The following is a 14470-nucleotide window of genomic DNA, read 5'->3' on the forward strand; positions in this document are numbered from 1 at the left end:
CACGTTGCCGCCGCCTACAACTATAGTCTAAAACCTTTAGCATTATTCGAAGGAATCAATTCCTGTACATAAATAATGATTTCAGTCTTGACTTTCGAGCGATTCTCTGTCACCGTGTACTCCCTTCTATAATAAATGTAAAAAAAAAACAAAAAACAAGGGTATTAAAAGATTACCAATTAGGTATGAATGATACATGAAACTGCACATTTTACCCAGTAACATCCGTTTCTCAGGTTACTTAGCTACTTAGTATTAATAAAATAATTTCATCATAGATCTACCGTACCGTGCTACCGTAGTTAAAAGTCGAACTCTAAAATTCAGCTGCTTATAATATATATAAATAAATAATTATACCAATTATTATAGATAATAGTACTGAAAAGTGATACATACTGTTTTTCGGTGTATCTTCAGTATCTATAAAAGTTATAGGATACAAAGGTTTGTTGAACCGATTCATCTCAGCAGCTAATGACTATGGGCGCCATCTCTCAATTGAATAAAAAACAATCTGATCGTGTTCAAAGTTGTATTGAAACGCGACAGTACGTACGTGAAACCAAAGTGAAACTTTTACCGTAGTTTGGGTCATGTTCAAACAGATCTATATGGTTCGCAATTTTTGCAGTGTTGCTTCATATTACATTTATTTAATTCATATTTTGTAGCCTTTTAGTTAATAGTATTTATTACACGGTGATAAATAAATAATATGAATTCAATGCGCTTTCAGTGCTTTTTGAGGTTCATAAGTAATAGGAACTTAAGTCGGTATATTGATTTTGTTTACGATAGGAACTGCGCAGCCGCGGGATTTTTAAAAGCAAGCTGACTCAGTAGAATATTTAATTTCGCCAGAATTAACGAGAAAGTAGATCGTATAATACACAAAATTCCTTATTCGATACTGGAGATAATATATAGTGTTTGATTTCTTTGGTTTATTAATGTTCGAGACGAGTAATAGATACAACAAAAAATGGGCAACGCACAAGCTGGAGAAAAACAACCTAAAACGGGAAAGTCTCCAGCAAAGGGCAGACATTTCATGAGAAGCTTGAACAAAAGGGCCTCGGGGAGGGAGAAAAAGGGCCGTAAAAAGAGCACTGCAAAACAGGCGGCAATAGATAGGGAGTTTGATAAGACTTCGGAATCAGATAACAATGAAACGGTTGAGGCATCTGATAACGATACGGTCGAGTGCGTGTTTAAAACATCACGAGTGGAAGGGGGCGCGGAGTCGAGTGTTCAGTCAGAGGTAACGGTGACCAGGTGCGAGCCGAGCCCGCGGTCACCGACCCGCGACCAGTCTCCCGCCGCCGCCGCGCAAACCTCCTCACCCGCGGACCCATCCACGTCCGATTCAGTGTTTACAGACCCTGTGAGCCCTCTTACGCCGCTCGCCGTCGAGCTAAACCAATGCTACTACTCCGCGGAGAGTGACAGCGCGCAAGACGATCTCCCACGCACTCTCACCCCTCTCGACATTAATGCGCTCACGCAATTCGACTTTTCTGACAGAACAACACCGGAAATGCCGCACGAGGAATATGCCTCACGTGACGTAGAAAAAGAAAACAGTGACATATGCGATGACAAAAGTGTCAGGGATGAAAGTGTTAAGGTTATGGGTGCATTTTCATCGAAATTAAAGGATGAGCCGGTCGATCGAAGAACGCATGAGTGCAGCCATGACTTCCTTGATAATCGGCTGAAGACTTCTCCAGGACAAACGTCCTTTACATTGTCCAGACACCGGAAAGTTGCATTGCCTCCTGTGGGTGCAGAATCATCACTATCTGTACTAGAGAGCGGTAAGTTTAAGAACTTACTACCACGTAGTTGTAAACAATAATTTGCCCCAATTTCTTTATAAGTCCATTAGGTTTTAATTTGTTTATGGTATTTTTAGAAACAAACCAACTTGTAATAAATACGAACAAAGTACTTTTAAAGCATTTTGGCTATGCCTTATACAATATTAATATTGTTATACGATTTAAATTCTTTATTTTTAAAATTCAATAAAAGTATTTTGCTATAAATAATTGAAATTTTAAGAAAAACATATTAAAAATATTTTAACAAAAGACAATACTAATTAAAATATGCATATTACTAAGATTATTATTTTATTCACTATAAGGAAAACTTCTTAAGCTAATGGACTTCTCCAAACTTATTATAACTTATCTACTTGTCTTTTGATCTCTGACCTAATTATTCTTGTAGTTTAGATATTAAGGTGTTTGTTCATAGGTATATAGAAGGCATAGTTACCTACTGCGATAAGACTGTCGAGTAATAAATGTTCTCGTGTACATATAAATAGTAATAAATATTCCCATATATGTATGTATTTTATGCCTACTTAGGTAATACAAACAATCCCCGAGTTCGATTCTCAGCTGAGAATTACTTACAATGAAATAATGAAACACCTAACAGTTATTGCTTAAGTAGCATACTTCTATTAAAGTTTAAGATAGCTGGAGAGATCATATTTTGTTTATCTGTATTCCAATTTATGCCAATTGCTTGCCGCAATAAAAAACCCATAAGTTATAACTAAACAAGCTATGACTTTGATTTTCATCGTCTGTCACGACTCGTCAATTAAGGTTAATACAAAAAACCTTTTCATTTAATTAAAAGATATCCAGATACCATACAAACGGGTAATTGTTGTTAGTTCATAGTAATCTCATATGATTTATAGGAATTCTATTCGCGTTCGCATTTATTTCTTTACTAAATCCGTTGGCTATATAAAATGATCGTTGTTGGTACATTCATGGAATATAGGAATTAAATTTGTGTTAAATTTTTCAATTGTAGGGAGTTTCAAAAGTGCAGATCAGTTATAACCTATATGTATTAGTCCCATTAACAAAGGAATAATACCGAAAGCTTTTGAAGTACCTACTTGGTACGATGTTTAAAATACCACCACAAATACACCTGCAGCACGGACACTTTTTTGTTCATTAAAAGCATTCCTACTCATTCCTGTTTGTCATTATTCACTGCAGTCTTGACATATTGTATATAATTACTTTTCTCGGTTCCCAGTAGCAATCAGGAATTAATATTTGCAAGAAACTGAAGTTTAAGTAATAAATCCAAGTTAGATATTTTGCAATAGTTGAATGTTTTCTCAATTACACTTGTTATACAAACAATTAATTTATTAGAAATTGGTAGCTTTCACGGTTAAGCTACTGAAGCAAGAGTTAGCTTACGTTGATTGGTAAGGTATTATGTACAAATACATTTAAATCTTTCAGAGCCAGATCGAAGACATTCGAGTGTAAGCGATGTCCCTTTGCCGGAGTCTAACGTGTTGAGAAAAGTGGCATCATTGACACTGGAAAAGCATTCAGAGACCAAAGTAGTTCGCCCCAAGTATGTTCCCGAGAAACTAGATTTCCAACTGTATGAAAAATTCGAAGGTTGGTCAAGTAAATAAAACTACTAAATATATTTTTTAATAATTAATAATAGGATGTAGTTACTATATAGTATGTAATTTGATATCTTTATTTATCCAGCATAATCAGCACTTCACCGTTTATTATATGCACTTAAACGATTCAAGTAGGTAGATTGTAAGACATAACAGCAACTCCTTTTTAAACGGCGTATTTTTTTAATATGGCGCCTTGTAGGTGAATGAACACAATAATTTGATAAGTATCTTATCTTTTATTACTAAATATAACTACCTATAGCGTCTAATTGTTATCTTAACGAATCATTTTGCTTCAGTATAGATAATGAGTGGCAAGTGTCGTGAATACGTGACCTAGAATAAAAGTTGGTGTAAGGAAATATGCGGTTATCCACAAATCGTGTTAATTTCACAAACAGTTCAGTCGCTCAATTTAATTATGTTAAATTTTTATCTAAATATCAATCAAAAAGGAAAGGAATTCAGGATATAGTGACTATATTAGGGTTACATAAATATGAGATTGCATCTTACGAAATCCAACCAGTGAAAACAGATGACCGTTGCGAAAAATTTCAATGGCCACAAAATTCTTTAGTATTGTGCATTTCTAAGAAGTTTTGTATTAATTTTGAGAGAACAATGCGGTGGTATGTTGTTGTGTTGAATATATATGGTAAAAGTATGAAAATGATAATTGAATACGATTTAAAACGTAGAGAAGTGAGAACTAAGCTATTGATTAGGCGGTGTTTTTCAAATATCACTATTTACCGTAATAAAAGAATATGTCTTGATACAAGTACGTCCTGTCGTCGACCACGTAAGTTTGGAACTTTAACTTTATTTATTATATAGTAAGCACCACATATTTTCAATAAAAAACCTACTAAAATTAATTATTGGTTTGTCGCGAAATGAATATTCTGAAAATAAATAACTACGTACCTTATTAGGTGATGGTTATTTAAACTATGCAACTGTATCAAAATTCATGTAAGCTTGTACCTACTTGATAACTCGGTATATGTGATACTATAAAATATATATTTTTTGTAAGTTTAACATACTTTCATACTCGTTAAATTTTAGGCGACATTGACAGAAATAATTTATAATGTATGGGTGCTTTAACCTTAATACATTGTTAAACAAATTATAGCAACACGTTATGCAACGTTAAATGAAAAACTTCTCGTTGTACTTTAAAAACCTAAAAAAAACTAAAATTCATAACTTTTGTTAATAGCCATCAATAATTCTGTAGATGCCATTTTTAAAATACCTTAAAACAAAGCCTTTCTTTTAGAATAAATAAAATATTTACAAAATTAAATAAAAATAATGTTGAGGCTATATTGCCTTAAATAAAATTTTTGAACGTTATCTCACGGAAATAATAGCTATGTATGTATTTAAAATTTAATGTTAAAATTAAATACTTAAACGATCGATAGGATTCTGAGAAGTTAAAAAGATGAATAATAGGAAAATTATGGAATAATTCTAATGCCTAGAGAATTAAGTATATTAATACTAAATTGAGTCGTGAAAACGACGTCACTTTGTATGAGAAATACTAAGTCAAAGTCAACTGTCAATTTAAATTTAAAAAACATAGTACTTGAGTGAATGTTGACTTTTCTGAATTTTTTTATTAAGTCAAGTTTCGACTTCAATTAATGATTTAAAAATTTTCTGTTTTTTTTGCGATGTATTTTAGTATTTAAAGCATTTTTTGGCTTCATAAAGATTTTTAATAAGTTTACCAAAGTTACTAGACACAAATAGATATATATTAAAACTTACCAATAGATCACGGATTTTTGCCACCCACCCATTACAAATATTATTAATCTTTGGAAGAAAATTTAAAGAGAAATTAATAATAAGTTTATTAAGCACATTAAGGTAAAGATCTTCTTACTACTATTACACAAATATTATTAAGTTTAGATTTATAGAAATATTTAATAAATCTGACTATGTTTTTATCCACCCACTCAGTCCAACTTTTAGTAACTAAAGATTTTATTTCAATGTTAAACGTATCATTAGAGCTAGATCATATATTGTTTCAGGACAGATGCTTCTAAATTGGTTTGTGTCTTCGGCTGAAGCAAACATAACAAAGAACATCTCAAATAGCCAAGATCTCCGTACTCTTGGTATACAGTATTGTACTCATTTGTTAGCAGCTGGTGTGTTATGTCAAATATCAGATAAAGATGCACCCACAGAAAAAATATTCAAGGTATGTACCATAGAATAGGGAGTAACAATTGTTAAAAAAAATTATCATAGGACATAAGCCATTATATTTGTAATTCGTAATAAAAAAAAAATTATAAAATTCTACTCTCTTGAATAGATCTTTCTTGAAATTTGTTATTTTTTTAAAATTTTGCATTTAACTTTCTAATACTTCATTATGTACATTAAGTGTCTATCTTTATAAAGCATAATATATAGTTATAAGCAAATAATAATTAGTGGTTGTTTACAGTATTTATATTTTTCAGCCTAATTTAATGTACTACTGGGCACATATGGAGTCACCAGCTTCACAACCACATACACCAGGACGTCTGCACACAACATCATGGCCACCTCAATTAGACTCATGTTCTGAAAAATTAAATCTAAGTTCTCAGCCTCTCCTACAATATAGTGCTAATAATTTTGAAGAAATCAGAGATATCTCTGAAGCTAGACAAGTTATTGCAGATTTAATAAAAAAACTGCAGGAATTAGAATACAAATTAGAAAATTCTAAGGAACACTCCATAGGCATAATAAATTTAAAAAATGTAAATTCAAATAACTACCTAAAGGATAGACAGAAAAAAGAGTTAATTAGTCGTGAAATTCAAACAATTAACTTAAACGATGATGATGATAGGTTGGCTGGAAAATCTGTGATATCACCTTCAAAACCTGATTCTTTAATAAGAACAAGTGTACAAAATGATTCTAGTATAGCTGTAAGTAAATTGGATCGAGATAAATGTGATTATAAAGTTTTAGGAGACCCTGAACAAAGATCTGTTAAAATAGAAAATTATTGTAAGTTGAATAAGAGCAGAGAATGTAATTTAATACTTAAAAATGATGATTATGTAGAAAAACGAAGTAGTAGTGATATAGTTAATAAATTAGAAAAACAGCAAATTAATGAAACACAAAAAATAAATCGACTTTCAAGTAATAATTTAAATGTGAATGTACTACATGACAGTTCTTCAGATGCTTCATATGTCAGTACTACTGCTGATGTAACTCTAAATCAAACTATTTTAACTGAAGAGAAAAGCTTATTCAGATCTCTCAGTCCTCCCCCGGTGCAAGTTTTATATGCAAAACAAGATAGTAATTATGTTGCATCAGAATTTTCATCATTAGATTTTACACAATCAGAACAGAGCTGGAAATCATTTGAAGCTGACAAAAGTGATTTGTCATTCACAGGAAACATGACAGAGAGTGCAACTAAATCAGCACAAAAATCTGAAGCAAAAGATATAAAATGTTTTCCAAAATCCTTATCAGAAACTGATAAGAGGTCAGAAAAAGCTACATCAATGTTATCAACATCTTTAACTACAGACGTCTCGAAACCTTCAGCAGAAAATATGATGGAGCAACAACCGCCACCTCTGCCAGGAATGTCTCCTTCACCACCACCTACTCCAGGAACAAAATCCGCCAGTACATCCATTTCTGTCAATGAAATCGTTCCTCCACTCGTTCCTTCTTTGCCTGATATGGCTACATTAAATGCTTTGATACCTCCACCACCACCACCAAAATCTTATGTCCTATATCCATTGCAGGGTAATGAAGAACTTGTAACATCCTTTGCATCCAAGGAGGCTTGTCCTTCATTATCAAGGGCCGAAGTAGATCTAAAACAAGCCTCCAAGGCTTCGCCCTCCCAAAAGATGTTAGATTTGGCTCCTTTACCTCCACCGTTACCAAGTCTAGATCACCCACCTTCGCCAATTCCTGGTTTAGGTCCCCCGCCTCCGCCAATACCCGGGATGGGTCCCTCCCCGCCGACGATGCCCGTTAGTTGTCCGCCGCCGCCGCCAATGCCAATGCCTGACATGGGTCCCCCGCCGCCGCCAATGCCTGGTATGGGTCCCCCGCCGCCGCCAATGCCCGGTATGGGTCCTCCGCCGCCGCCAATGCCTGGTATGGGTCCCCCGCCGCCGCCAATGCCTGGTATGGGTCCCCCGCCGCCGCCAATGCCTGGTATGGGTCCCCCACCGCCACCAATGCCCGGTATGGGTCCTCCGCCGCCGCCAATGCCCGGTATGGGTCCTCCTCCGCCGCCGATGCCCAGTATGGGTCCCCCACCGCCACCCTTACCAGGCATCGGTCCGTCATCAACATCTAATGCGGGACCTCCACCGCCTCCTATACCAGGTATTGGTCCTCCACCCCCTCTTATGACAGATATGGGCCCCCCTCCGCCTCCATCACCCTCGGGACCTGCTCCCTTTCCGACACCCCCCGTTGGTGGTTGGAGTATGCAAAGATCCAGTAAGTATATTTTTATTATATTTTATACTTATATACTACATATTTTATTTCAGTTCTACAATATTTACTATAGTAGTTTATAATTTATTATTTGAAACTTATCAGAAGATAAGTTCGTCTAAGGCCAGCCAAAGAAACTTGGAATAATTATATGACACGCCGCGTTTGGTTTGTCCTATTCTTAGTCTAAAAGAAGAAATGTAGTGAATTTTTGTAAATAATCAAACAAACTGTGTACATCATTACGACCTCAATGGATGCTTGAGACTTAATTTTTGTTTGTGTGACTGTATGACTGTTATTCATTTCTGTTCCAGCTCTAAGAAAACCTCCGATCAAACCAGCAGCGCCAATGAAGCCTCTATATTGGACAAGAATTTTAGCAAATTCTGCACATAATGGCCAAGGCGAAGTAGATTCTGGATTAAAGCCATTATGGCTGGAAATTGACGAAACAAGATTGGACAACATCGACGAATTCATGGATCTCTTCTCTAGACAAGTTGTCAAAGCCCCAGTAAAGAAAAAAGTAGAAGTTAAAACAAAAATACAGCCAGTAAAAATATTAGACAGTAGACGGTCACAAAATGTCGGTATATTCGTACAAAGTTCGCACTTAGAGTTTTCAGAGATTGAAAACGCCATATACAATTTTGATACGTCGGTTGTGAGTTTAGAAGTATTACAACAGATGTATGAGTTGGTAAGGTATTCACAGTTAATTATATGAATTTTCTTATTAATAATGCAAATTAGCATAAGACATAATCCGTCCAATGCCTTACTTCGAAAAGACTCACTTCGCAGCCTAAGTGGCTTGCTCACGATGTCTTACCCGCCATGGAGTTAGGCACTGGGTTCGTTTCCCGCCGTAACAATTATTATTTTGGATTGCCTCAATCTTATGAATGTATAAAAAAAATAAGTCAAACCCCTATGCCGCGTAACTAATTTTATTATATATTAACGAAAAATATAAAAAATATTTTATAGACATCACGCAATAAAATTGTTTAGCATTCTAAAAAAAATTTAATTCTTAAATACAGCCTTAAGATTTCATTTGTAATTCAATTGTGCAACAAAAACAAGACCACTGTTGTTAAATTGCAGCGCGCAACGAATGAAGAATTAGAAATGATAAAAGAACATTTATCAAACAAACCTGAAATACCGTTAGATAAGCCCGAAGCGTTTTTACATGACCTCTCTGGAATACCAAATTTTGCGGAGCGGATATCATGTTTTATGTTTCAAGCGGAATTCGAGGACGCTGTTAACACAACTATGCATAAATTAGATAATTTGAAACATACATGTGAGGTATGTTATATTATTATTAACAAGAACGATTGAATGATTGCGTAAACTGTCAGAAATGATCTACATACAGGTTAAACTTCAACGTTCCTTGATTTAACGACGTTTAATCTCCCTAAAGCTACGATGTTAATTGGCTTTTATCTGCTTCATACATACGAACTTTATAAGAAATTATTTTTGAAAGTTTTTTTGTTTACAAATTGGAATTGTATGCACGTAGTCTACACGTGCATACGAATTGTATGCACGTGTATACATTGTTGACCATGACTAATAAGTCATGGATTATCTTAGATACGACTCCGTTTAACAACAACTTTCTATAACGCCATAAAATGCACAGTCCTGTCAGTGTCGTTATATAGAATTTACACTGTATATTTTGTAGACGCACGCTATTAAGCAGATTTTTTTTATTTGCTTTCCCATAATTTCCTTATCTCGTTTAGACCTTGACTACTGGTCAGGACGTTACTGGCAGAGCACTAAATTTCTATATTACGTTATACAAATGCTAAATTAAAAAAGAATCTTTCTATAGCATTGATCGTACGATTGTTTAATTTGATGGTAGTCGTTGGTGTACACTTTCTCGTATGGTGAAGGAAGGTCTTAAACACTAAAGTCGAAAGATTATGTCGGGCACAGAAGGGTGATCACCTACCTGTAGGAAAAAAAACATGCATAAATCTGATACCTTCAATGGATTGATTCATGAATATAGCATACCGCCTATTTATTTCCCTGCCAAAAAATCTCCGAAAAACAAGAAGAATAAATAAACCCCCAAGAACTGCTTCTCATTAATCTCATTTGTTTAATTTGTTTTTTACAGTTCCTAACAAATAATGAATCTCTAAAGCAGCTATTTGCAATAATTTTAACTCTCGGAAATTATATGAATGGAGGGAATGGGCAGAGGGGGCAGGCAGATGGTTTTGGTCTAGAAATCTTAGCCAAGCTGAAGGATGTAAAGGTATTTTTTTCCCTAGCTTAGTCTAACAGAAGCCAGCTAAGCTAAAATAAGTCCCATCAGTGTTTTATAAAAAACACCAAAATATATTATTTAGGATTAAATAAAACAAAGATATACACTTACTTTAAGTGTACTACTTCTAAGCCGCCTTATTCATAAAAACTGAATCAGTCTTACTGTTAAATCGTTATAACACTGTGGTGGATAGAGAGATCAGTAAACACTGATATTAAAATAAACCATATAAATTTTATTTTCTAAGGACGTTTTTGTATATTTTTAAGTTTGCAATTCCAATTTCGCGAAACGACAATAACGTAACAATTTAGTAAAGATTCTCTTGTCCACAGTCAAAGCAGTCGACCGTAACGCTACTGCACTTTATAGTAAAGACGTACATGCGTCAACGCGGGGGCGCCCTGTCCACAGAATGCACGCTGCCTGTGTGCGAGCCGGGTGACGTTCAGCGAGCGGCTGCTATCGACTTTGCAGATGTCTCTGCTCATCTTGGGTCACTGCGGAAACAGCTTGAAGGTATTATTTTCTACCAATACGATTTAATACTATAAGGATTAAGGAATACACACAAAACTAACCTTTTAGTCGAGTATTCGTCGATAATAATTTATTATGGCTAATATAAAGCTAATAAAGTCTATTACATATTTGGATTTTAAAGTAATTTAAAAGTAGTTTTTAATGTTTTTTAAAGTGTGCGCTATGATTAATTTTTTTTATTATTATTGTCAAATAGCCAAATTCTTATATAGTATGTATTCTCTTATGTGTTATACTAAAGCCAGGTTTCCAGTTATACAAACTTGTACTTTTATCTTGGTGGTCCTAGATTCTACTTCCGCTAAACTAAAATTTTGGTTGAAAATACTGATTTGCTAAACTTGTCGTACAGGATAAGTAATCATAAAGAGGAAGATGTTCCATCCAGTAATTTTAAATTTGTATTCATCTTAAATTTTAATTACTGTTTCCATAGGATGTAAAGAAAAAATGAGCAAGGTAGTAGATGCCTATGAGAGAAATCAAGCTGATGTGGCAAATGAGAACAAACGAATAGAAGTTTTCAAAGATAAAATGACCACATTTATTAATGCAGCTGAAGAAAAATTAAAGACTGAAGATGAGAACTTGTCCGAGTGTAAAAATAAATTCATATCTACTGTGAAATTTTACCAGTACAAGCCTAGGTGTGGCAGTATTGAAGATTGTGAACCTAAAGAGTTTTTTTCATTATGGACCTCATTTTGTAGTGACTTTAAAGACATCTTCAAAAAGGAGGAACAGCTGGCAATTAAGGAAAAGTAAGGATAGATTTGTTTCCTAATATTCATACTGAATATTCAAGCTCAGTGGTTATTCTCGAGTGTGCATTGTGGATTCGGTCCATAAACAATAATTGTGTAAAACAGATAATAGGTACAAAGTTTCTGCGTTATTTGCATTGGTTATGGAATTTATAAAAATGTGGTTAGTTAGTTTATTATATAAGAAGACAGAGTATGTATGTATATAATATATAAAAGCTACAATTTTTTTATAAAAATCTGTATGGATAAAAAAAACAAACGTGCATATGGTACAACTGCAGCTTCCTTAAAACAATATATATTTTTTCGTCATTATAGTCTCAAATCTTTTTCAGGTTAAAAGAAACAAAAAAAATGCATGAAGTACGAAAGGCTCAAACTGTCACACAACCGAAAAAGGAAGGAGGCCTAAAGGCACGGCTTCAAAAGTTGTCCAGTGTGTCCAGAAAATGACTTTATACTATTAGTGAAACTATTGTCTACCTGTAGCTTTTTTATTTGCAATCAAGAAAGGGTGCTAAATAACTCAATTTTTTATAACATTATTTTATTAAGTTAAACTAAATTACTCAGTGACTAATTATTTTTAAGTGGTTCTTTACAATGAATTGTATAGGTATGAGTGTACTTGGCAAGTTCAAAAAGATTTTGTAACCATTTATGTAAACAATGGTAGAGTCAAATGTATGTGAATTGTAGTAATTTTTTTATATTAATATTGCAATAGGCTGTGATGTGAAATATCAGCATTTATAAACAAAGGCACCAATTAATATATATTAGATAAATTGTATATAAATTAAAATCATGATCTGATATTTAAAATTAAATAGGTCTTATTTAAAGTTTGACCATATAATTAACCAACTTCATCTAAAGTTAATATGTGGCTTAGAATGTTTTACATTGATAATAACTGGATTTATTTAGATTAAAGAAAAGACAACATGATAATAATTAGTCTATAAATATAGCCTATGTATTCATTAAAAATGTACCTGATAATATATTATTTATTATCTTTAAAGCATGTTTTATTTATTATTGGTGCATTATAAAACTGACATTTGCAAGTGAGGTAAATAAAATGTTTCATATGTTAAAAGTATTTTATTTATAGTAAAGACATTTTTCTCGCCATATATTTTGTATTTTTCTATTGAGCTTTCTAGGTAAACATCCATCCACTGTTAGTTTTAATAATGATGCTTTTAATGTAAGCCACTGCATTACTGATAGGTGTCCAGTTAGAGCTTTGTCCTCATTTTTATTTCTATATACTTCCTCGATGTCAATAAAAATTTTTAAACCACTGTTGTTACTTATATTGTCAATTGAATGTATATAAGTAATAACATTCGATTCTCTCCTATCTACAACTACACTTATATCTTCTGCCTTAAAGCTTTCTTTGACCTGTGATTTATCTTGAATTCCTTTCGATATTTTAGAGACAATATTATTATTAGTTTGGAGATTTTGCCGTGATACAGGTACACCTATATCATCATGAAAATAGGGATTTGTTTCATTTAATGTTTCTTTTATGGTAGTAATAGTTGAATTAACTTCCTCTGGAACTTCCATGTTTTCATTTATCTTATTTACAAACTCAAAAATACTATCACAAAGGTTACCATCCAAGTCATTAAGTATCATTGGTTCCATTTTTATTTTTACTTTATGTGTCCATTCAAAATTGCCATATTCATTCAAGTTCTTTAAATCACACCATTCTTCCAAATCATCTGGCATTTTGTACTCTAGTGGTAAAAAATTCAAACCCTTGGGTTGCAGTATCTCTAAAAGAGGATGAAATTGGTTATACCAATTGCACGAGTGCTGCAGTAGTACTTGTGCCATGGACCAGATACGACTAAGTAAAGCATATGGCATGAGACACATCCAATGGCTTTCACCTCTTTTTATTCTATCTAAATAAAAAATAGCAGCCTGCTTAGCACATATAACTATTCTTAACATCAGTTTAGAAAATGACATGATTCTAACTAAAACATACTCCATCATCTGTCTTGTAGGAAGATAAAGTTCATCATCTTTGTTAGGTAATAGAGACGCAAATCTTTGGAGGTCTTTTAAAAGATTCAGAGTTAAATACTTTTTAAGCGCAGTATTTACTTTTTTAAAGTTACGATAACCTATATCATTGCGAAATTTTTTATCAAATTTATATAAGAAGCGGGAAAACAAGGCACTTTCTTGATGTAAAGGTGATTGTTTAGATAACACTTGAATGATGTTGTTAGTGTTAAGTCTAAGGTCTCTTATATCTGAAAAAAAAGGTGTTATAATTGAGGACTTGCTTTGAATTTAAGCAAATAAAATAAAAATCTAACATGCCAAACCTTTCTTATTATTGCATAAAAATGTATTCATTGGAGGAGGCAAAACAGTTTTATTATTCCATGGTTCCAACATGTTTGCTAATTCCAATTTAAAAATAGCAAGTTAACAGCTGAAAATATCTATTAACCTCGACAGTCGGTAGAGTATTATGATACGTCTTAAAAGTCAAGCCAGGATACTGCTTATATTCCAACTTTCGATCTTTCGCATATATTTGTATTTGTAATTACATGGTTTCAGTAATTTAATAATAAATTCCACACCGTCGTGAAAGAAAGTAAATATACTACATAGTAACTCGCAATTCGGATCTGTGATTTTTAAAGCAGCACAGATCACTTATAAGTACAGATGAGTGACTATAATGTGTGTTATTAATACGTGTTATGTTTTTCCATACTCAATTAATTATGATTATAGTCTATCGCATTGTATTAATTGTAGAGTAATGGTAATTTGTCGATATAAGTATATTAT

At 33.4% G+C, this 14470-nt stretch overlaps 2 protein-coding genes across 6 annotated transcripts; one reads left to right on the top strand and one right to left on the bottom strand.

Annotated features, from left to right (window-relative positions):
- Positions 1-875: 875 nt before the first annotated feature.
- LOC123718052 (formin-2) lies at positions 876-12636 on the top strand. Of its 5 annotated transcripts, none has more exons than XM_045674421.1 (10): positions 881-1820; positions 3294-3458; positions 5539-5711; positions 5980-8002; positions 8320-8705; positions 9116-9325; positions 10161-10301; positions 10652-10835; positions 11296-11620; positions 11962-12636. In XM_045674421.1, the coding sequence occupies exons 1-10, from the start codon at positions 986-988 to the stop codon at positions 12077-12079; spliced, it is 4560 nt and encodes a 1519-aa protein (XP_045530377.1). In that variant the 5' UTR covers positions 881-985; the 3' UTR covers positions 12080-12636. The 5 variants fall into 5 exon arrangements, 4 of the variants coding, with proteins under 4 accessions (XP_045530377.1, XP_045530408.1, XP_045530390.1 ...); XM_045674452.1 differs by lacking the exons at positions 881-1820; positions 3294-3458 and adding exons at positions 3787-4259; positions 5273-5368 and having other exon boundaries at positions 11962-12630; XR_006754904.1 differs by lacking the exon at positions 11962-12636 and having other exon boundaries at positions 876-1820; positions 10636-10835; positions 11296-11433.
- A 94-nt stretch (positions 12637-12730) lies between these two features.
- Positions 12731-14324, bottom strand: LOC123718072. The gene is made up of 2 exons (XM_045674464.1): positions 13993-14324; positions 12731-13917 (listed from the first exon to the last, which is right to left on the bottom strand). The coding sequence occupies exons 1-2, from the start codon at positions 14063-14065 to the stop codon at positions 12737-12739; spliced, it is 1254 nt and encodes a 417-aa protein (XP_045530420.1). The 5' UTR covers positions 14066-14324; the 3' UTR covers positions 12731-12736.
- Positions 14325-14470: the final 146 nt, after the last annotated feature.

This window comes from Pieris brassicae, chromosome 2, assembly GCF_905147105.1.
Source record: "Pieris brassicae chromosome 2, ilPieBrab1.1, whole genome shotgun sequence".
NCBI lineage: Eukaryota > Metazoa > Arthropoda > Insecta > Lepidoptera > Pieridae > Pieris > Pieris brassicae.

What these genes read in the sequence shown, in the direction of transcription:
- LOC123718052 (XM_045674421.1), top strand. Translation starts at nt 986, where the DNA reads ATGGGCAACGCACAAGCTGGAGAAAAACAACCTAAAACGGGAAAGTCT. An exon ending in TTGGAGTATGCAAAGATCCA is followed by an intron (nt 8,003 to 8,319) that starts GTAAGTATATTT and finishes TTTCTGTTCCAG; the next exon opens with CTCTAAGAAAACCTCCGATC. An exon ending in CCAAGCTGAAGGATGTAAAG is followed by an intron (nt 10,302 to 10,651) that starts GTATTTTTTTCC and finishes TCTTGTCCACAG; the next exon opens with TCAAAGCAGTCGACCGTAAC.
- LOC123718072 (XM_045674464.1), bottom strand. Translation starts at nt 14,065, where the DNA reads ATGTTGGAACCATGGAATAATAAAACTGTTTTGCCTCCTCCAATGAAT. An exon ending in TTTATGCAATAATAAGAAAG is followed by an intron (nt 13,918 to 13,992) that starts GTTTGGCATGTT and finishes CTTTTTTTTCAG; the next exon opens with ATATAAGAGACCTTAGACTT.